Genomic DNA, 20,719 nt, shown 5'->3' on the forward strand with positions numbered 1-20,719 from the left:
GGCGCCTTGCACGTGTTTACATCAAACGCATAAAGCATACAGTTGGCGTCATCAGGAGTTAATGGCAAAGTCTGAAGGTGAGGACTCAATGTGAGGTCAGGCCTTAGGGCTCGCTGGGAACAAAGCCCACCCTTAGGCCTCTGCTTTGGTCGCTCGGAGCACTACGTGCCAGAGCACGTATCCTCTAAACGGATTACCTCATTTCCTCATAACGACACTATGAGGCAGGTACTGAGATCATCCTTATTTTATAGATGAAGGAACCGAGACTCAGAAACGTGGAGTGGGTCTTCCGAGGTCTAACCGTATGAAGAGGCACTTGGACCCATGCCCGACTCTACAACCCAAGGGCCTCCGAGCAGGACTAATCACACCTGGGGGAAGTTTTGCAAAATTAGGTGGTTGGTTCACAACCATCCTCTAACATTGGTGCTTCTCAAAATTGTTTGCGGGGATGTAGGGTGGGAGAGGAAGTGCTTGCTTAAAATTCAGATTCTCTGGCCCCCATGTACCACTGTCTGGTTCTGTAGGACGGTGTTAGGGCTCGGAAATCTGCATTTTGAACAGACTTCTTGGTTATTTTGAAGAAATCGGTCAGCAGATGACACTTGGAGCAACAAGATGTTTAAAGCACCCCAACACTGCCTAGATGACCTCTGCGGAAGGCAACAGGGATAAAGAAAGAATCTGGGATAGGATAGAGACTACTGACGGTGTACCTATTAAAATAGTATCAAAAAAATAAAAATAAAAGAACATCAATAGGGAGCGGATGTGGCTCAGGCACATGTGGGAAGCAGGGAAGCGCTTTTAAAAAACAACAACAACGAGCAGACAAACGAGAAAAACCAACTCAGGGGATCCAATGTGGCTCCGAGGTTGAACGCTGGCTTCCTGTATATGAGATCCTAGGTTCAATCTCTGACCCGATACCTCAAAAAAAAAAAAAAAAAAAAAAAAAAGAGAGAGAGAGAGCATCAATAAGCCTCTGTTAAAACGTCCGCTCCTTCTCCCAGCAGCAATGCTTTGGGGTTGCGGTTGCGAACTTGGGATCGCACTCTTCCAGCACAGCGAATCTTGTTACTGTGGTCCCACCCCGAGCCGCAGGGGGCGCCATCCTGCTTCGCTCCGGCGGAAATGGGGCGATGGTATTTTTTTGCGCTTGTGCGACACGGCAGGTTCACTTCCGGTCCTGCGCGCGCACGCTCTGCTCTCGCCCGGCACTTGGTAGGTGAGTGGAGGTGGTGTTTTCTCGGACTCGGAAGATCTCTGCCCTGTAAACCCCTTCCCTTGCGTGCAGCCTACCACGTCCATCACTACAGATCCCGCTCTGTGACCCCCAGCCCGAGCATCCTTCCTTCCGTCAGCCTCAGTGCCCCCCAGTGCAGCCCTCCCTACCCGCCGCCCACTCCTGCTTCATCTCGTGTAACACCCGTACCGCTCACATCCTCATCCTCCCTCGGGCGCCGTCTTCCGAGGCCACTTCCCTCCGTGGAGCCCTTGCTCGGGGGGACGGAGAGGGCTGTCTCGGATGGATAACAGGCCTTTATACTCCTCTGAGCGCCCCTTTGTTCCCTCTCGCCCCTCTTTGCAGTCGGTCACCATGAAGTTCAACCCCTTTGTGACCTCGGACCGCAGCAAGAACCGCAAACGCCACTTCAATGCCCCTTCGCACGTACGAAGGAAGATCATGTCGTCCCCACTCTCCAAGGAGCTGCGGCAGAAATACAACGTTCGCTCCATGCCCATCCGCAAGGACGACGAGGTCCAGGTACGTCTCACCCGGCCTCTTGTTGCCCAGCTGCCTGGCGCTTGGGCGCCGCCTTTGCCTGAGCGTGCCGCGGTGCTCGGTCGTGGGCAAGTTGCCTATACAGTCGGGAGTTCAATTTTCTCGTGCCTTCTAAGTAACAAAAAATGTGACCTTGAAGATCTCTTAGATTGGAGGTGGGACCTAGGGCCACCAGAGAGTGCTGAACCCGACCTAAGAGCATTCAAATTCAATTCTTTAATTAAAAAGAATAGTATGCCAGCCCAGCAAAAATTTGCCATTTGATATGGCCCCATGGCAGTTAGTTTGCTGGGTTTTGCTCGGGGTCGCTCCTTAAACCAGACTTTTCAAGGGAAAGTGCTAAAATGAGAATGGTGTTTTACTAGAGTTTAGTAGAATTGATGGACAGGGATTTGTGGAGACAAGTGTTGGTACTGGATTTGACAGGGAAAATATAGAAGCAGCAACAAGTCAAGGTGTGAAATTATGAAAGAGTCAGGCCTTTGTGGGAAAGTGTAAGTTCTGTGTTCTTTGTGATTGAAGTTTAGGATGTGTGGGAGGTAAGGAAGAGTTGGGGTGAGTTAAGTAGGCAGGGGGCCCTTTTCATAAGGAATATTTATTGAGCCCTTCTGAATCTCATTTCCTTTTTTTTCTTAGTAGGTGCCTGTTCAACTTTACAGTCAGTTGAAGCTATCAGTCAGGTACTCACTGAACTCCTGGTTCTGTACCTACTGGCTTTCCTACAGTTCCACTCATCTTGTCCTTCTCTCATATTACAATAAATGAAATATTCTTATTTTCATCTAAAGCTAACCCATCTCTTTATAGTTTCTATTACCACTTCCTTCATACTTGTTTCTTCTCATTAGCATTTTAAACACAATTCTGTTTCCCCTCTCCATAAAATGAAAGTTTTTCTCTTAACATACCCTTTCAGCATCCATCCCATTTCTCATCCTCTTCACAGCCAAAACCCTTGGTAATGTTTTTCCTCACCTTCACCTTCTCACCTCTGGGGCACTCAAACTGTTTTACTGCAAGTGGTTTCCATCCCATCACTCCCTTTAAAGCTCTTTAGCCACGGTCTCCTGTGACCACCAGGTTGTCAGATCTGTCATATCCTTATACTTCCTGTACTAGACCATGCACAGCACTTGACATACTTCTCTTGGCTACTCTTTTTTTTTTTTTTTTCTTTAAAGATTTATTTATTTATTCCCCCCCTTGTGGCTTGTTCTTTTTTTTTTTTTTTTTTTGCTTTCTCCTCTTTGTGTCCATTCACTGCGCATTTTTTCTGTGTCTGCTTGTCTCCCTTTTGTTGGATCATCTTGCTGCACCAGCTCTCCACGGCACACGGTCCAGCTTTTGCCTTCACAAGGAGGCCCTGGGATGCGAACCCAAAGCCTCACATATGGTAGATAGGAGCCCAACTGATTGAGCCACAGCCACTTCCCTCTGTTGGCTACTCTTAACACCACATTCATGTGGTTTCCCATTCTCTTTGGCCACTTCAATTTCCATTGCAAGCTCTTCTATAACTTAGCTTTTCTCAGATACCTTCTTTTCATTCCACCTCCCTAGGTAAGATCAGACTTTAAATTGCTATCTCTGTAAATGACTGCCATGTCTCTGTTACTAGCCCAGGTGACCTTCCAGCTGTGTATGGAATTCTCCACTGGAATGTCCTGCAGATGCCTCAAATTCAGCCTGTTCCAAACTAAACTATTTTCTCTTAAATTCTGTTTCTTCCGCTATGTTCTGTATCTCTAAGGCATATTCACATATCCAGCTGCCAAAGCCAGACTCAAAATACTGCCCTTACATGTTCTGCCTCACCCTTCCTATCCAGTCCATTTAGTCTTACCTTATTTCCTTCCTCACCAGCTTTAGCCTTTGTCTACTTTTCATTATCCCTCCTATTCCTTTGGACTTGTTTTACTAACATCTTTCTTGACAATAGTTAGCAGTAGTTTTTTCACTGACATCTTCCAACTGTGACCTGAGAGTCTCTGGTCATATAAACTGGATGGATTTTGAATGAGGCATATCTGGCCTCTTTTCAACCTAAAAAATTGCCTTGGCAAGTTAGTTGAATAATCTAGGTGGACATTTTTCCCTTTAATACATTGAGACTCTCTCGTTTTTTACTGTGGTATTTCTTTCATGTTTACTAGTCAACATCATTTGTATGGTGCCGATATTTAGAAGGCTCTTGCCTTTGGTGAAATTATAATCTAGTTCTTCTCTCACCAATATAGTTGCAGCTTGAGAAGATTTTGTTGCATGGAAATACATTATAAAGATTATAATAAAAAGAGTGGATGTGACTCAAGTGGTTAAGCATCCGCCTCCTACATGGGAGGTCCTGGGTTCAATCCCCAGTCCCTGGTACCTAAAAAAAAAAAAAAAAAAAAAGTTAAAATAATTATCATCTCCAATCCTGCTAGACAGAGACAACCATTTCTAACATTTGGAAATATTTCCATCCTATTGTTTTCTAAGCCATATTTAACAAATTTCATGTTATATTCTATATATAGCTTTATATCCTCCCTCTTTCTATAAAACTCATATCTTGAGCATTTTCCTAGATCATAAAATATCTTTCAAAAACAAGGATTTTAAATGGTTGCATGGCAGACTCTTTCTGTATAATTTCTTTAAATATTCTTTTTTTTTCTGACTTCTTTTATTTTCTATTTTGATCTCAAGAGTGATTATATTTCTTTACTCTTGAGACTAGTTCTATGGTGGCCATTCTAGTTGGAGGAATTTTTTTTTGTTCTTCCAATGAGAAAGGAAAAAATTCAGGTGAATTTTCATCTGACTTAGAATAACACAAAGCAGATTTATACCAAAAAAAAAAAAAAGCTAACTTTTGATTGCCATTTTTAGTCTGTGTTCCTGTTAATTAGCTTCCTCATTATGATGGTCATGCATTAGAAATGGGGGAGGGGGAATGCTATAATATCTATGTCCTTTCTCAGCCTGAAGCAGTCAGAGTAGACATTGTCTAAATGCCTTAAGGCTGAGGATGAGGAAAGCAGATGTAGCTCAAGAGATCGGGCTTACTACCATATGGGAGGACCCAGGTTCGATCCCTGGGGCCTCCTAGTGAAAAAGAAGAGAAAGCATCCCTGTGTGGCAAGCTGGTGCGCGTGTGCTGGGCCAAGTGCCCATGTGGCTAGTTGAGTACCCACGTGGCGAACCAAGTGCCCGCGTGGTGAGCTGAATCCTGTGTGAGTGCCCACATGGCAAGACAAGTGCCCATACGGTGAGGCGAGGGCCTACGTGGCAAGCCAGTGACCGCGCAGCAAGCCAGTGCCTGCACCTGTGCAAGTGAGTCACGCAGCAAGATGATGATGCAACAAAAAAGAGAAATGAAGGGGAAGGGGAGAGCCAAGGTGACGTGCAGCAAAAACCAGGAACTGAGGTGGTGCAGCTGAAAGGGAACCTCTCTCCACATCAGAGGTCCCCAGGATTGAATCCAGGTGTATCCTAGAGGAGGAAAAATAAGACAAAAGAGAAATAGATACAGAAGATCACACAGTGAATGGACACAGACAGCAAAAACAGTGGGGGAAGGGGAGAAGGAGATGGGGGAACTAAATCTTTTTTTTTAAAAAAAAGGCTGAGGATGAACAAAAATGGGGGGGTATATTGATATTGTCATTGTTAATTAAGTAACTTGTGTAACACTGATTTTTTTTTTATTGAAAGAAGAAAGAAATGGAGGGACTGATTCACTTTTTTATTCTCTCTCAGGTGGTTCGAGGACACTACAAAGGTCAGCAGATTGGCAAGGTAGTCCAGGTGTACAGAAAGAAATACGTCATCTACATTGAGAGGGTGCAGCGTGAGAAGGCTAATGGCACCACTGTCCATGTGGGCATTCACCCAAGCAAGGTATGACTCCAGCACTGAGTAACGGGAGCAGCAGTGCCATGCTGCAATCTGAAAGACACAACTGTTAAGGTGCTGGTGCCATCTACAGAGGAATCATGATGGCCATGGATTCTTTTCTTGTCCTTTTTGTCATCTTTGGTGTTGTCTCTGTCTTCTGGCTGGCAGTAAAAAGGCCTCACTTCCTGCCTAGAAAATGTCCAGAGGGAGAAGAGAGTACACCTATTTTTGTGTCCCTCACCTCCACCTAGTGGAATATGCTGTCCCTCCTTTGTACTCCCATTTTATCCACTATCTGATAAGATCTTTCCTGGGAAGCAGATTTGGCTCAAGCAACTGGGCTTCTGCCTACCACAGGGGAGGTCCTGGGTTCGGTTCCTGGTGCCTCCTGGAGAAGGTGAGCTGACCCAACAAGATGACACAACAAAAGAGAAACAAAGAGGAAAGACAATCAGAGACACAACAAACCAGGGAGCTGAGGTGGCTCAGGTGATCGCGTGCCTCTCTTCCACGTGGGAGGTCCCAGGTGCCTCCTTCAGAGCAGACACAGAGAGCAAACAGTGACCCCAAACAATGTAGGGGAGTGGGGGGAGGGTGTAAATAAATAAAATAAATATTCTTTAAAAATCTTTCTCTCCTTCCAAAGTTTCAGATCCTTACGGGCAGAATGGTTGGGATAGTATGGCCTCTGTATTGCCTAATAGCTAGTAGGAACCTAGACTTTTTTTTTTTTAAGGAGGAACCAGGGATTGAACCCCAGACCTTGTATATGGGAAGCAGGCACTCAACCACTGAGCTACAACCAGTTTCCCTAGACATTTTTTTAAAGTAATGCATTTTGCTTAGCCAAGGGATGGTGAGCAGACCATACATATTGGTAGTATAATTTATCCAAACCCAAATGATATTTCATATCCCTAAACTTAATCTAAATACTCTGAGAATCTTAGTAGTTAGGAAGTGAGAGGTTTGGGTAAGAAGAAAGAACTCAAAGTGCTGTTAAAGGAAAAGTGTGTGGAATGGTGTGGTTATAAACCTTCCCACTTACAAAGGTGAAGATGTGTTTATTTTCTCAATCCTAACAGGTGGTTATCACCAGGCTAAAACTGGACAAAGATCGGAAAAAAATTCTTGAACGCAAAGCCAAATCTCGACAAGTTGGAAAGGAAAAAGGCAAATATAAGGAAGAACTTATTGAAAAAATGCAGGAATGAATACATCCTGTTGTTCAACCAGTTTAACTGTATATTTTAGCCCAGTGTTGTGTTCCTTTGGACTTTTTCAAGATGTCTGTGGAATGTTTCATTTCCATCTTGTTTTGTTATTGATGTGTGGCTGTGTAAATCTACTTTTGCAATTTTCATTAATAATTTTATGAGTAAAAATTGAAAGTTTCAAGTTGTATTTGTATCATTTTATAGGTAATATCCATCTGATTATCAGTTCCGCTTTCTGGTCTTTCATATTATGTTGAGCAGCCAAAGGTGGGATCATTTCGGCCCTGCTCCTGCCCGGACCCTAATGCTGACAGGGTTGAAAGAACAGGGCTGTGGTCCCCAATGTAGGGGTTTGTCACTCAGAAGCAGTACAGGTGAAGTGGCACACTCAAGGGCTCAAGCCTCACTGAGTGTCTGGTGCTGCTCTACACTCGTGTGTCTCGGGCCCGACAGACTGCCTCCTTGTATTTCCCTGGCTTCATTGCCTCATACTCCGCCTAAGTGTCTTTGTTCGCCAGGGCAGCTATCATAAATACCATGCAATGGGTTGGAATTTGTTGCTTTGTGTTTCAGAGGTTAGAAGTCCAAAATAAAGGCACTGATGAAGCCATGCTTCCTCCCCAAAGTCTAGTATCCTGGTGCTGGTGTGCTGAAATCACTGGGGCTCCTTGACTTGCATCTCTGCCTCCCATTACATCTCTCATGTCTGTTCCAGTGTCTGGCCTTTTCCTGCGACTTTCTCTGATAGCATCCAAATTTCCTTTCTTTATAAGGCCTCCAGTCATATGCATTAAGACCCAATTCAGTTTGGTTCAATTTGGCCATACCTTAACTAATGATAATATCTTCAAAAGATCCCATTTACAAATGGGTTCACATCCACAGGAACGGGGCTTAAGATGTGAACATGGTTTTTTGAAGGGACGTGATTCAGTCTCTAACACAAGCCTAATCGACTGGAGCTCCCTGACCAGTCTGCTCTTAAGGTTTTGACTTTGTAAGCATCACTTCCATGTGACCGGCATTGCCTGTCGTCCCTTGTGGGACTAACAAAACTCAAGGGTAGTGTATGTGACTCAAGCAATTGGGCTCCCGTCTACCATATAGGAGGTCCAGGGTTCAATGCCCAGGGCCTCCTGGTGAAGGCGAGCTGGCGCACATGGAGTGCCGCGCGGAGTACTGCCCGGCGCAGGAGTGCTGGCCCACGCAGAGAGCTGGCACAGCAAGATGACACAAGACATAGAGGAAAGACAATAAGAGACGCAGCAGATCAGGGAGTTGTGGTGGCACAAGAGAATGGCCACCTCTCTCCCACTCCAGAAGGTCCCAGGATTGGTTCCCAGAGCTGCCTGATGAGAATACAAGCAGAAACGGAAGAACACACAGCAAAAGTAATAAATCTTTAAAAAACCCAAAAACTCAGCCTGTGGACCGGATCTGTCTCACAGATTGTTTAAATCAGTTTTCAACTTTTAAAACTTGGGAGGATGGGAAGTGGTTGTGGCTCAACTGATAGAGTGTCTGCCTACCATATAGGAGGTCCAGGGTTTGGTATCCAGAGCCTCCTGATCCATGTGATGAGCTGGCCCACGTGCAGAGCTGCCATGCACAAGGAGTGCTGTGCCATGCAGGGGTGTCCCCCCTGTAGGGGTGCCCCATGTGCAAGGAGTGCTCCCTGCAAGGAGAGCCGCCCCACGCGAAAAAAAAAGCAAGACAGCCCGCCCAGGAGTGGCACCGCACACACACAGCTGATGCAGCAAGATGATGCAACAACAACAACAAAACTGGGAAGCAGACATGGCTCAACAGACAGAGTGTCACCTACCATAGGAGGGTCCCGTGTTTGATCCCCAGGGCCTCCTGACCTGTGTGATGAGCTGGCCCACAGGCAGTTCTGTCGCATGCAAGGAGTGCCATGTCATGCAGGGGCAACCCCGTGTAGGGGAGCCCCACGCACAAGGAGTGCGACCCTGAAGGAGACCTGCCCTGTGTGAAAAAAGCGCAGCCCGCCCAGGAGTGGCACCACACACGGAGAGGGGATGCAGCATGCAGCAAGATGACACAACAAAGAGATGCAGATTCCCAGTGCCACCTGAAAATGCAAGCAGATGCAGAAGAACACACAGCAAATGGACACAGAGAGTAGACAATGGGGGGTGAGGGGGGAGGGAAGAAATAAAAATAAGTCTTTAAAAAAATAAAAAATAAAATAAATAAACTAAAACTTGGGAGGTGCCACAGAGATATCAGGTCTTGTGCTTCACCTGGCTGCACAAGGCCCTGTGCCTGCCTGGCATCAATCATGGGAAGCTAAGGGGTTAGCTGTCCCCTCTCCAGCTTACTCCATTCATTTATGCTACATTCCTGGCGCTTGTGGGCATCTGAGTTTTAGACTCCAGGTCTGACTTTTTACTCATTCTTCAAGATTTATCTGCAGAGCCGCATCTAAAATCCTTCCTTGCCTCAAAAAATAATCTATTGATGAAAATGCAAACTGAACCTTTATTGGCTCTCCAGTCAAGTAATATAGGGCTTATCTGACCCAACAAAGTTTATTAATTATTGATGATTGAATCAGGGGTGTTCCTCATTTTGACTGCTAAATGACTAGACTAATTGTCCAAATCCAAGGGAATAAGAGATAGCCCTGGGATTTAAACACAGGCCTAACCACAGCCGAGGTCAGTCACTTTCCGCCGTTTGGTGTTCGCTCACTCTTGTCGGCCCTTTATAGGAGTCTGATGAGGGACTGCATGCTTTTGTGCAATAGAGAACTTAAGGTTTGCAGCTGTAGTCTGCTTAGTGAGAAAAATACTGTGACCAGCACTAGAGCTCAAATCCCAGCCCTGCCCCGAGGAAGCTGTGAGCCTTTGGGCAAATTACTCATCTCTGAGCTTCCATTTCTCAGTAATAAAATAAAAGACTTGTCCTGCCTGCCTATCTCATGGAAAATATGCAAATAAAATGCCAAGACCAGATTGGGACTGTTGCTCTTTCTGAGTCCACTGTGAAAGCTGTGTGCTGCTATCGCGGTTGTTACTCAGTTCCCTGGTATTTTCAATTCTGACATTCACCCTCCCCTCAAAGAGTTTTTGATTTGTTGCACAAGAAATCGGTGGGATCATGAAACGAAATATAAGGTATGTTCTCTGACGAAATGGCATGATTTAAGCATAGGCTGAGTGACACTGCCCTTGCGCTGGAGCCTAACAACTCTGGATCCAAATCCTGCCCCACCCCTTAATAGGTTTGGTCTTTGGGAAGTCATTTTCCTGAGCCTTCATTTCCCTCTCTCTGCATGGAGCTAACAGTGCCTATCCTCAAGACTGTAAAGATTAAGGTACAGAAGCCGATGTGTCTCAAGCGGTTGAATGCCTGCTTCCCACATGGCAGGTCCCAGGTTTGGTTCCAGGTGCCTTCTAATTAAAAAAAAAAAAAAAAATTAAGGTAGCAGTCCTCCAGACTTGACTGATCTTAGGACCAACTTGTTGCTTGCTAATATTAGTCCCCACCCTTTTACCTGGAGATTCTGTGATGCAGTAGGACTGAAGAGAGTGCCGTGCATTTGTACTTTTCATATGGGCCTTGAGTGATGGTTAGGATAAGTTTGGGAAACGAGATTAAACATGTATACAAAGCATATATAGCACATAAAATAGAGCAAGTGCCAAACACACTGCAGCTATCTTATTTACCAGTAGACCTATATGTCTATGTATAGTGAGTAGGTCCGTCAGTAAGTTCCATAGTTTGCTTTTTCTGATTCCTTTTTTATCTTTATTCCTAAGCCAACACATGTTTTAGGACTCCAAAAGTTGCCTAAAAGACAGATGTCACTTTAGGTTAAACTTATATCTCCTTCTGGCATTTTCTGATCCTGGCCTGGGCGCTAGGCTCCAGCCATTACTCTCATTAGTAAGCTTAAATTACGGTATCTCCTAGGAGTCAGACTTGGCTTGTTTATAGCAGCGACTTGCTCTAAAATAAGCGATGAATGGGAGCTTTAAGAGTTGTGATCCCCCCCACAGGCATCCAAATCATATCACACCGCTAAAGCAGAGCCAAAAGAGTAATTGTGTGGTGTACAGGGGCAGGAACTCAGCGTCACATGTGAGCTCTAATCCCAACTCTGTCACTTCCTAAACTGTGTGACCTTGGGCAAACTGCTCAACCTCTCTGGGCCTTGGTTATGTCATAAAATGGAAATAAAAATATCTACCTCATAGAGTTGTCAGACTTATTACTTGAAATTTTGCATTTAAAACACAGTTTTCAGCCAATTTTAGCCACTGTCCTTTAGAGTAGCAGAGTGAAAAGTTTTCTCAAGGGAGTTTAGACAAATGGTGGTCCTTGAATGAAGGGGAGAGCTTAAGGGCAGTGCAGATGTGTTTGGGCCACTGCAGAATAGGAGATGAGTGGACCTGCCTATCAAGTCTCAGGCCCAGGGGAATTAGCTTGTTTCTTGGCGTGACTGGAGTAAGCAGTTTCCTTCTGACCTTTTCATCACATTTGCAGGTGTCCATTCACTTGACTGAGTCCCCTTGTGCTATTCTGGGGAGATTCTAAACTTTTAAACTTCAGATAACTGTTTCTGAATGTCTATTTTCATATTGCACTCAGGTATAACACGTTCAACTACAGAACTCTTGATGTGAGCTGGGTGGGTATGTAATAGAATCTTCCAGGAACCAGACAGAGCTTTACTAACCAAAAACCCATCGGACTCTGCTAATGCCACCAGCTCTAAGCAGTTCCCATTTGGTGCTAGCTCGGGAATTTGTTCCTTGTTCTTTTAAATTCAGGTTTTCAAAAAATTTAATAATAATTATACTTGACACAAAATAAAAAGGTAGGAAAGGTATATAGTAAAAAAGTCAGTTTTCCTGCTCAGGCATTCAGTTCTCCCCAGAGACAGCTACTGTTCCTTCCCAGTTTCTTTTTTTTTTTTTTTTTCTTTCCCTAGTTTCTTTTGTATCCTTCCAGAAATAGTCTATGCATTTATGATTGGGTGTTTATTATTTTAAAACTTTGATCCATGAAGAAGTCCTCATGAGTTTTAAATTTGGTCACCCAAATTTAAACAGGTATATAAGGTTGATTTATTGCCTGAACACCATAATTACAATGTAAACATACATAAATATTAAATAAAATATTCTTTGTCCATCAGAAATGATGAAATCAACTGCATCCTAGCCAATCCCTTAGTAGGAGTGCCACTAGTTCTGGAACAGAGGTTTCCAAAGTTCTCACTTTATGTAGCTGATGTCTCTATCTTGTAAAGCTGTGTATACTTTAGATTACTTTGGTATGCTGATTTACTATTTGAAACAGGAGAGTCAGCATGGCTTAGTGGGAAGAATAGGAGCTATGAAGATCTACATTCAGATTCCAAGCTCTGTCACTTAAAACAGCTAGGCTTTGGACAAGTTACAAATTTGAGCTTCTCTTTCTTCAGATTTAATAATATCTATATTAGGTGCAGCATTAAACAAGACAGGTTATTCAAAGCACCTAGTGCAATGTCTAGCACACAGCAGTTACTCAAGAAATGGTAGCCACTTAGCGGTGGCCGCCCCCAGGGAAAGTGCCATGCATACGTGCTGAACAAATGAGAGGAGAATCATGCTAGCGTTTTCGGCTTCACTAACTTCCAGGCTTCTAGACCAGGTGTGGAAAGGAGCTTTATGACTCCATGACTTTGTGACTCTGCATAACTGCTTTTATTTACAGGGCTGGGCCTAGGAAAGAGACACTCCTCAGCTGTTGCACTATAGTGTTTCTGTCAGCTCTTTTTTAATTTTTTGCTTTATTTTATTGTTTTCCATTTGGGATTGCCTCTGAAGCTTTTCCTTTAGTAGCAGTTCTCAATTTTTTTTTTTTTTTTTTGTCTCAAGACCCACTTACACTCTTAAAAATATCGAGGGCCCAAAGAGCTTACACTTCTTATGTGGGTTACATCTACTGGTGTTTGCCATATAAGAAATTGAAACAAGCTGTCAACATTAATTTAAAAGTCATTTAAAAACAATGATGGATAAACCTGTTACATGCTGTGTTAGATTGAATTGCTTACCCCAGTTTGGACATGTTCTTGGTCTTAGTCTGAATTCTGGAGGGTGTGGACCATTGTAAACCAGATCTCTTCAAGATGCTGTTTCATTTAAGGTATGGCCCAAATGAATCAGGGTGGGCTTTAATCCAGATTTTGGAATTCTTTATAAGTAGTGTGAAAGTCAGACTGAGAAAGAGAAAGGCATGGGGAGCAGCCGGAAATTGGACGTCAACAGAACACGGGAGAGAAAGAAGATGCTGCCATATGCATTGCCATGTGACAGAAAAGCCAAAGAATCAAGGATGGCCAGCAGCCAGCCCCAGAACAACAAAATCTTCAGAGAGAAAGCATTGCCTTTCTCCATTTTGACCTCTCCATTTTGGACTTCTCCTAACCTCAAAACCATGGGCCAATAACTTCTCATCCTTTAAGTCAACACACTGAATGGTATTTGTTTAAGCAGCTGGACAACTGAAACACATGATAACATAAATACCATCGTTTTTTATGGAACGTTACTATATTTTTCAAAGCAAACAAAAAAATGTAATGGGAGGAAGAGTGACATTGTTTCATTGGGCAAAATTCTTTAATGTCTGCCTTAATAGAAGACCAGTGGATTCTCACAATACCTCGGCATTCAGTCTGTTTGACAAGTTGTTTTGGGTGAAGCATATGAAGAAAATTCAGCCTCATAGAGATTCGTAGTAAGAAAAGAAATTCCAAGAAGATCTGCAGAAAGAGTGTCGGGTCCTCCCCAGAAATCCTTGGACTACACTGCTCCAGAGTCTGATTTGTTTCCTGCAGTAGACTGTAAGTGCCTCTACGGCAGAGAATATTTCTTCTTTAGGTGGGTTACCCTTTGAATCCTAGTTCTTGGCCTTACCCAGAGTTTTCATTTGGGACATGGAATAAAATGTTTTTGACAGAATGACTGATAGAGGGAGCTATTGGCCAAAACTAGCTTGCAAGTATAATACTGATATTGAGAACTTTCCTCAATTCACAGAGGATAAAACTGATTTACACAGAACTGGTGTCTGATGAGCCACATTCCCACAGTCTCCGACATCTGTTTCCCAAAGTAGCTGCCTAGAAGGTGGGGCAAAGGTTAGGCCCTCTACCTAAAGGGATCAAATTCAGAGAAAATATTTGCACTTATTCAAGAAATGGAAAGTAGGAGTGAATTTCTTTCTCTAACTTAGTTCTGGCTGGTCTCACCCTTTCTTAAAAATTCGATTGAGTTGTACAAATATTTATCGCGTACATTCTATGGAGAAAGTACTCCTGAAAAGCAAAGATGAGTACAACAGTGTTTATCCTCAACGAGTTTGCCCCCTAGTAGAAGATTGGTTGAGATACAATTACACGGGAAGAGGATTTGACTCAATGGATAGAGCATCCGCCTACCACATGGGAGGTCCAGGGTTCAAACCCAGGGCCTCCTGACCCGTGTGGTGAGCTGGCTCACACGCAGTGCTGATGCACGCAAGGAGTGCCCTGTCATGTGGGGTGTCCCCCACTTAGGGGAGCCCCACGTGCAAGGAGTGCGCCTCATAAGGAGAGCCGCTCAGCACGAAAAAAGTGCAGCCTGCCCAGACGTGGTGCTACACACACGAATTGACACAGCAAGATAACACAACAAAAAGAGACACAGGTTCCTGGTGCCGCAGACAAGAATACAAGCAGACACAGAATAACACACAGCGAATGGACACAGAGAGCAGACAACTGGGGAGGTGGGGGAGGAATAAAAAAGAAATAAATACATCTTTAAAAAAAAAGATACAATTACAGGGAAGAGAATGTGGCTCAAGCAGTTGAGCACCGACCTCCACATCAGAGGTCCCTGGTTTAGTTCCCTGTGCCTCCTAAAAAAAAATCAGACAACAAGCAGATGAGCAAAACAAAACAACAATAATGAGCAAACAGCCCAGGGAAGGGACATACAAGACCACAGTGGATAAACAAAATGAAATGTGTCTTGAAGGAGGCAATACTTGGACTGGAATTTAAGAATAATAAAGGGAAACGGACTTGGCGCAATGGATAGAGCGTCCGCCTACCACATGGAAGGTCCACGGTTCAAACCCAGGACCTCCTTGACCCGTATGGAGCTGGCCCAGGTGCAGTGCTGATGCGTGCAAGGAGTGCTGTGCCATGCAGGGGTGTCCCCCGCGTAGGTGTGCTCCATGCACAAGCAGTGCGCCCTGTAAGGAGAGCCACCCAGTGTGAAAGAGAGTCCAGCCTGCCCAGGAGTGGTGCTGCAAACACAGAGAGCTGATGCAGCAAGATGACACAGCAAAAAGAGACACAGATTCCCTGGCTGCTGACAAGAGTAGAAGCAGGCACAGAAGAACACACAGTAAATGGACACAGAATAGACAACTGGGGCGGGGGGAGGGGAGAGAAATAAATAAAAATAAATCTTTTTTTCAAAAAAAAGAATAATCGAAATTCTGCTGGAGTTTCGTTTGTTTGTTTGTTTGGCTCCCATGAGCACAAAGGAGACCACTTACTTTCCTCCGTGGTTGGTCAAGTAAAGCCTTAGACTCATGAAGACCTGGGACAGGTGTTAGAGATTATTGGTGCAACTTCTCGTTGTATCCAGGAATCCATTCTACTCTACGAAAAAAGACACCCGGAGGTATTATGAGGTAGTGAAGTAGAGCTCTTGCAGGGAAACTGTGGCCCATGGCAAAGCACATTGGATGTAGTTTGTAGATTCACTTTTCTTCCAGCTTCTGCCTATGAGCTTATGAGTTCTCAACCTCTCTGAGAATTTATTTCCTTCTCCTTTCCAAGGTTGTTGTAGCCTATAATGAACCTATGTAAAAACCTTCAGCAGGCATTAGAAACTCCATCTTTTTCTTACTCATCTACTTAATACCTACTCCTCTTTCAGGAGTCAGTTCACGACTGGCTGCCGCTGGCAGTGTGTCCTCATTCTCTGCCTTCACACTTGCCCGTTTCCAAGTCCATCTCCTCACCCAACTATGAACTCCCTGAGCCGCCGCCCGTTCAGTTCTGAACTCCCAAACTTGGCACAGTGCGCAGGATACCAGCGCAGGGGTTCTGAGGCCCGACCTTGAAAACCAGAACACGGGACGCTGAATCCTCTCTGCCACTTACTGGCTAGATGACTTTGGGCAAAATCCTTAACCTCCTCCCTGGGCTTCACTCCCTTCAACTGCAAAGCAGCGGATGAGAGGCATAATCACCTCCCTCATAGGCTGCAGCGAGGAAGCGTTCAGGAGCTCGTGCACCCAGGGAGATTCAGAGCAGTAACTCAATAGTACGAAGTGCTCGCTCTACGTCTGTTGCATAAAAGAGGCAGACAAAGCGGTAAATAACTACAGCTCTCTTCTAAAAGGGGTACGTTCTTATCCGAAAACTTTGCAGAGCGCCTTGGCCCTCTGGGGTGACGAGGCCCCCCAACGAAGCGGCAGCCACCACACCAGCCAGAGGAGGGCGGGATTACGCCTCAGGCAGCCCCGAGGGGCGGAGTCTCCAGGCCGGGTCACGTGGGGCGCGGGGGGCGGGCCTTTGCGCGCGTGGGTCACGCGGTGCGGTGTTGACACTTCCGGGTGGGACCGAAGTGAGGCGGCGAGGCAGGGGCTGGCAGCGTCGGCCGCAACTATGTCGTATAACGGCCTTACGGTGCCCCTCATCGTGATGAGCGTGTTCTGGGGCTTCGTCGGCCTCCTTGTGCCCTGGTTCATCCCGAAGGGTCCTAACCGGGGGTGAGTGCGCGAGGCCTGCCTCGGGAGGGACGCGCGGCGGGGAGGGTCGGGCCTGGGCGGGGGAGGGGGCGACCTCCGAACCCTTCGAAAACCTTTCCCGGGTGACTCACACTCCAGAGTCAGACCCCGACCCTCATGGAGCCACCTGTCTTCCTTATCGCCGTCCCTTCGGCGTTCCCCTTGCCTGCAAGTGAGGAGCGTGACCTCGGGGGTCCCTTCTCGCAAACGAGTTTTGGGGGGATTTTTTTCTCATCACTGTCCAGTGTGGAGAGGGTGCGGCCGGAAATGGGTTCACACTGACTCAGAAAGAAGTTGGGGTTCGTCCTCAGTTGTCTTTCGCCCCTCTTTGGCCCTGCCCTCCACCCACAGGAGGCCTGGGTTGCCTTAACTTTAAAGAAAGGGGTCAAATAAATAAAATTGCCATGTCTGCTCACATGTGGTCGCGGTTGCATGTAGGACAAGCTTGTTGAACAGCGTTGAGCCCAAGCCTTGCTTCTCGTAGGCGCGGGAAGGTAGTTGGGGCCGGATCTGAAGCGAGATTAATTACCCAAGAGGAGGAGGGATTGTTTAGAAACCCCTGCGTCATACCTTTTGGAGGACGCTGCCGTCCTCTCTCGTAACAAGTTCCTAGAATGACGGTTAAGAAAAATTTTCTTTTTTAGACATTTTTGTTAAAGAGTTTAATTTTCTTTGTAAGTAAACTTTTTACTGTGGTATATAATAGAGGCTCGTCTTCAAAGGAGCCTTAGGACATCCTCTTTCTGGTTCCTCTTTTTCTCTTTAGTCATTTGTCCTGGACTCAAGATCATGTGGGGTCAAACTTATACTCAAGTCACAGTTTGTCAGAAACACCATCTCTAGCGTTATTTGAAGTGCCTAGTTTCATAGTTCTTTGCAATCATAGTAGACACTCAAATATCTGTTGAGTGGATAATTCTTATTGCTTTTAAAGAAAGGAAAATGTTATTACTTAATATTTTGCTCTCTGGAATAAACTTGCTGTCTATTTGTTACTTCTGTCTAGCTTCAAAATAAATCACACATGCATGTCTTTTAAAAAAGGAAGAATGGTAGATGAATTTTCTATCATTTAGAAGAATCATGTTTGCCCTCTGTCCCCCAACCTGAGTTATATGGGGTCATCTCTCTGGCTTATAATAATTGATATAGAATAGAGCGTCAGAATTCCGGGGTTATTAAAACAATTTGTATTCACCAAATTTAATTTTTAGACTTGTTTCTCCTACTGGAGTGGGAGAACAACAGAGCACTTCTTGTCTTCACCTTCATCTCTCATAGCTCAAATGTCTGCCTTTTTCCAGTCTTCATACTTAGAAAAGCAATTATTAATGTGCTGGTAGCATTGACCACTCCTTTCTTTAAGAACCTTCTCCTACTCTTCCCCAGTGTTGGAGCTCACCATGCCTAGCCTTGGGTCTTGATGTCACTGCTGTTATCCATGGTAATGAAACCCTTCCTGTAGTACATGTGCTGCTCAGTTTCCAGCCCCTGTGCCACGATGCAGATATCTGACCTGCTAGTGATGTATTATTCAGGTTCAGTTTACAGCCTCCACCTCAGTCCTTGTATTTCCTGCTTCTGGCAGGAATGAGCAGGTCTTAGATGAGCAGGTCTCCTCCAAGGAGTTACTGTACTGCACTTTGAGAAGTACTGCTCCTTTCTGGATAGTCCCTGTGACCTTGGATAATTTAGTTAACTTTTCCATGGTCTCATTTCCTCAGTGTAAAATGGGAATATTTGTACTGAATTAGTAAGAGTTCCCCTTTACTTGAGATGCCTTCCTGGAAAGATTGCAAATCAGTTTTGTTGTTTCTTGTTTGTTTGTTTAACTACCTGAAGGAATTTAACTGCTTATAGAACTATGGTAAAATTTTTATTAGAGTAGAGCACCTCTGATTTGAGGGATTAAACATTTTCCTTAAGGAGATAAGTATTTGAACTGTACCTTCAAAGACTGGAGTTGGAGTGGTAGGTGTGCTGGTCAGAGGAACAGTGTGAGCAAAGGCAGGAAGGGAGAAAGGCAAGAGAGGGCTTTGATGTTAACTTCTTTCCTGCAAACTGGGTGAGTAGGTGGTAAGGAGGAGGTTATCAGGACCTGTAAGGCAGGGAGAAGAAAGGGGGTGGGGCAGAGCTCTTCTACTGAACCTGTATTGTCTAAAGCAATTCCACACTCTGTCTCCTTTTCTGCCGCTGTAAAGGGAGGGATAGTAGTCTGTGCTTGCAGTCAGCTTTCCTGACCATTCCTGTTTTTCGTGATTTCCCTCCTTTCTCTTTAGGAATTCACAGATTCTCTAAAAGCTTCAAGATTTATCACAGTGTCTCCTTTACCAGTAGATTGGAGGTGAGGTGGGGGTGGGTGGACAATAGAGAGCAGGGATTAGTGTTCCAGGAGTTAAGTCAACTTCAGTTTTGTTGTTTCTGTTGTTTTTGTTTGTTTGTTTGTTTTAGCATTTTTAACTATACAGGAAGGTAGAAAGAATAGTACAATGAGTGCCATATATCTCCACCTAGATTGAATGATTAACACTTTCCTATTTGCCTAATCTCTGAGTGAGGGTGAGTTTGTGTGAGCATTTATATACACACTCACACAGGATAATTTTTTTTTCTTTTGCCAAACCATTTGAAAGTAAGTTGCAGGCACCATGACACTTTGCCTTAAATACTTAAAAGATAAAAAAAAAAAGGAAAAAGAAAAAAAAAATACTTCAGCAGGCACCTGGTAAGAACAGGGCTATTAGGAGCTGATATTTTTTTTAAAAGATTTTTATTTATTTATTTTTATTTATTTAATTCCCCTCCCCTCCCCTGGTTGTCTGTTCTTGGTGTCTATTTGCTGCGTCTTGTTTCTTTGTCCGCTTCTGTTGTCGTCAGCGGCACGGGAAGTGTGGGTGGCGCCATTCCTCGGCAGACTGCTCCCTCCTTCGCGCTGGGCGGCTCTCCTTATGGGTGCACTCCTTGCGCGTGGGGCTCCCCTATGCGGGGGACACCCCTGCGTGGCAGGGCACTCCTTGCGCGCATCAGCGCTGCGCATGGCCAGCTCCACACAGGTCAGGGAGGCCCGGGGCTTGAACCGCGGACCTCCCATGTGGTAGACGGAGGCCCTAACCACTGGGCCAAAGTCCGTTTCCCAAGGAGCTGATATTTTAATGAGGGAGCTTTTGCTATGACTCCATGAAGCAAGTAATACGAAGGAGCCTTGGGCAGCCTGAGACAGAAGAGAGACGGAAGGGGGTCCAGGCTGGAGTGGGAGATGGGGGCAATGAGCAAACACTTGGAATTGAGAATGATAAACGTGACGTGTTTTGGGAGACAGTGAGGGAACCTGCCCTCAGAAATGGAGGGTTGCTGTTAGAAGTAGAGGAGGCTAGCTGGCTGGACTTGATCAGAAGACTGAGGAGCTGGCCTTGATTCTATAGCTAATAGGTATTACAACTTTTTTTTATTGTGCAGCTGTCAAAATTTTTTAGCACAAGCCCCCAACATATTTATTTATATATTATAAACTTAATGGGTAGATTATATATTTTGAAGGCGGAGCCTCTCAGAATTTGATCGTTTCCCACTCCCTGCACTGCGCTCAGCTGGGCTCACTTGGGTTATTGCAGTCCCACCTTCCCTAGCTTTCCTGCTTTTCCTTTGCTTCTCTTCCCCCAGTCTATTTCAGCCCAGCCCAGAAAGCCTGTTAGAATTCAGACCATTTTGCCTGTCCTCTTCAGATCACTCCAAACGGCTGCCCTTTTTCCTAAAAGTCAAAGCCCAGGTCCTGTCAGTGGCTCCATGATACGTCTTTGACCGCACCTTGTCTTGGGCTGCTCTACTCTGCATTGGCCACACTGGCCCTTTCCTCTTCTTTGAACATCAGGTGTTCCCTTTGTCAGGAACACTCCCTTATCTCCTGGTCTTCCCTCACAGGTCGCTTCCTTAAGCAAGGCCTTTCCTGCCTGTCCTCTTTAAAACTGCAGCTCCACCCTCCGATTCCTGGTATGCCCTATCCTCCTTTCCTGCTTTC

At 45.1% G+C, this 20,719-nt stretch overlaps 2 protein-coding genes and 1 long non-coding RNA gene across 4 annotated transcripts in view; 2 read left to right on the forward strand and 1 right to left on the reverse strand.

The window, feature by feature from the left end:
- Positions 1-746: 746 nt before the first annotated feature.
- On the forward strand, positions 747-7,069 carry RPL26L1 (ribosomal protein L26 like 1). Of its 2 annotated transcripts, none has more exons than XM_004464763.5 (4): positions 747-1,227; positions 1,595-1,771; positions 5,534-5,674; positions 6,757-7,069. In XM_004464763.5, the coding sequence occupies exons 1-4, from the start codon at positions 1,138-1,140 to the stop codon at positions 6,883-6,885; spliced, it is 537 nt and encodes a 178-aa protein (XP_004464820.1). In that variant the 5' UTR covers positions 747-1,137; the 3' UTR covers positions 6,886-7,069. The 2 variants fall into 2 exon arrangements, with proteins under 2 accessions (XP_004464820.1, XP_012383096.1); XM_012527642.2 differs by having other exon boundaries at positions 1,167-1,231.
- On the reverse strand, positions 2,947-17,257 carry LOC131274712 (uncharacterized). The gene is made up of 3 exons (XR_009181997.2): positions 17,121-17,257; positions 15,463-15,568; positions 2,947-4,160 (listed from the first exon to the last, which is right to left on the reverse strand). It is a non-coding gene; the product is annotated as an uncharacterized lncRNA (long non-coding RNA).
- ATP6V0E1 (ATPase H+ transporting V0 subunit e1) overlaps positions 16,483-20,719 on the forward strand; it is a 36,226-nt gene continuing 31,989 nt past the window's right edge. Inside the window, exon 1 of the mRNA XM_071211056.1 lies at positions 16,483-16,686. Coding sequence (XP_071067157.1) covers positions 16,583-16,686 — 104 coding nt within the window. The 5' untranslated portion in view covers positions 16,483-16,582. The remainder of the gene's footprint in view (positions 16,687-20,719) is intronic.

The sequence above is a fragment of the Dasypus novemcinctus genome, chromosome 2 (assembly GCF_030445035.2).
Source record: "Dasypus novemcinctus isolate mDasNov1 chromosome 2, mDasNov1.1.hap2, whole genome shotgun sequence".
Lineage (NCBI taxonomy): Eukaryota > Metazoa > Chordata > Mammalia > Cingulata > Dasypodidae > Dasypus > Dasypus novemcinctus.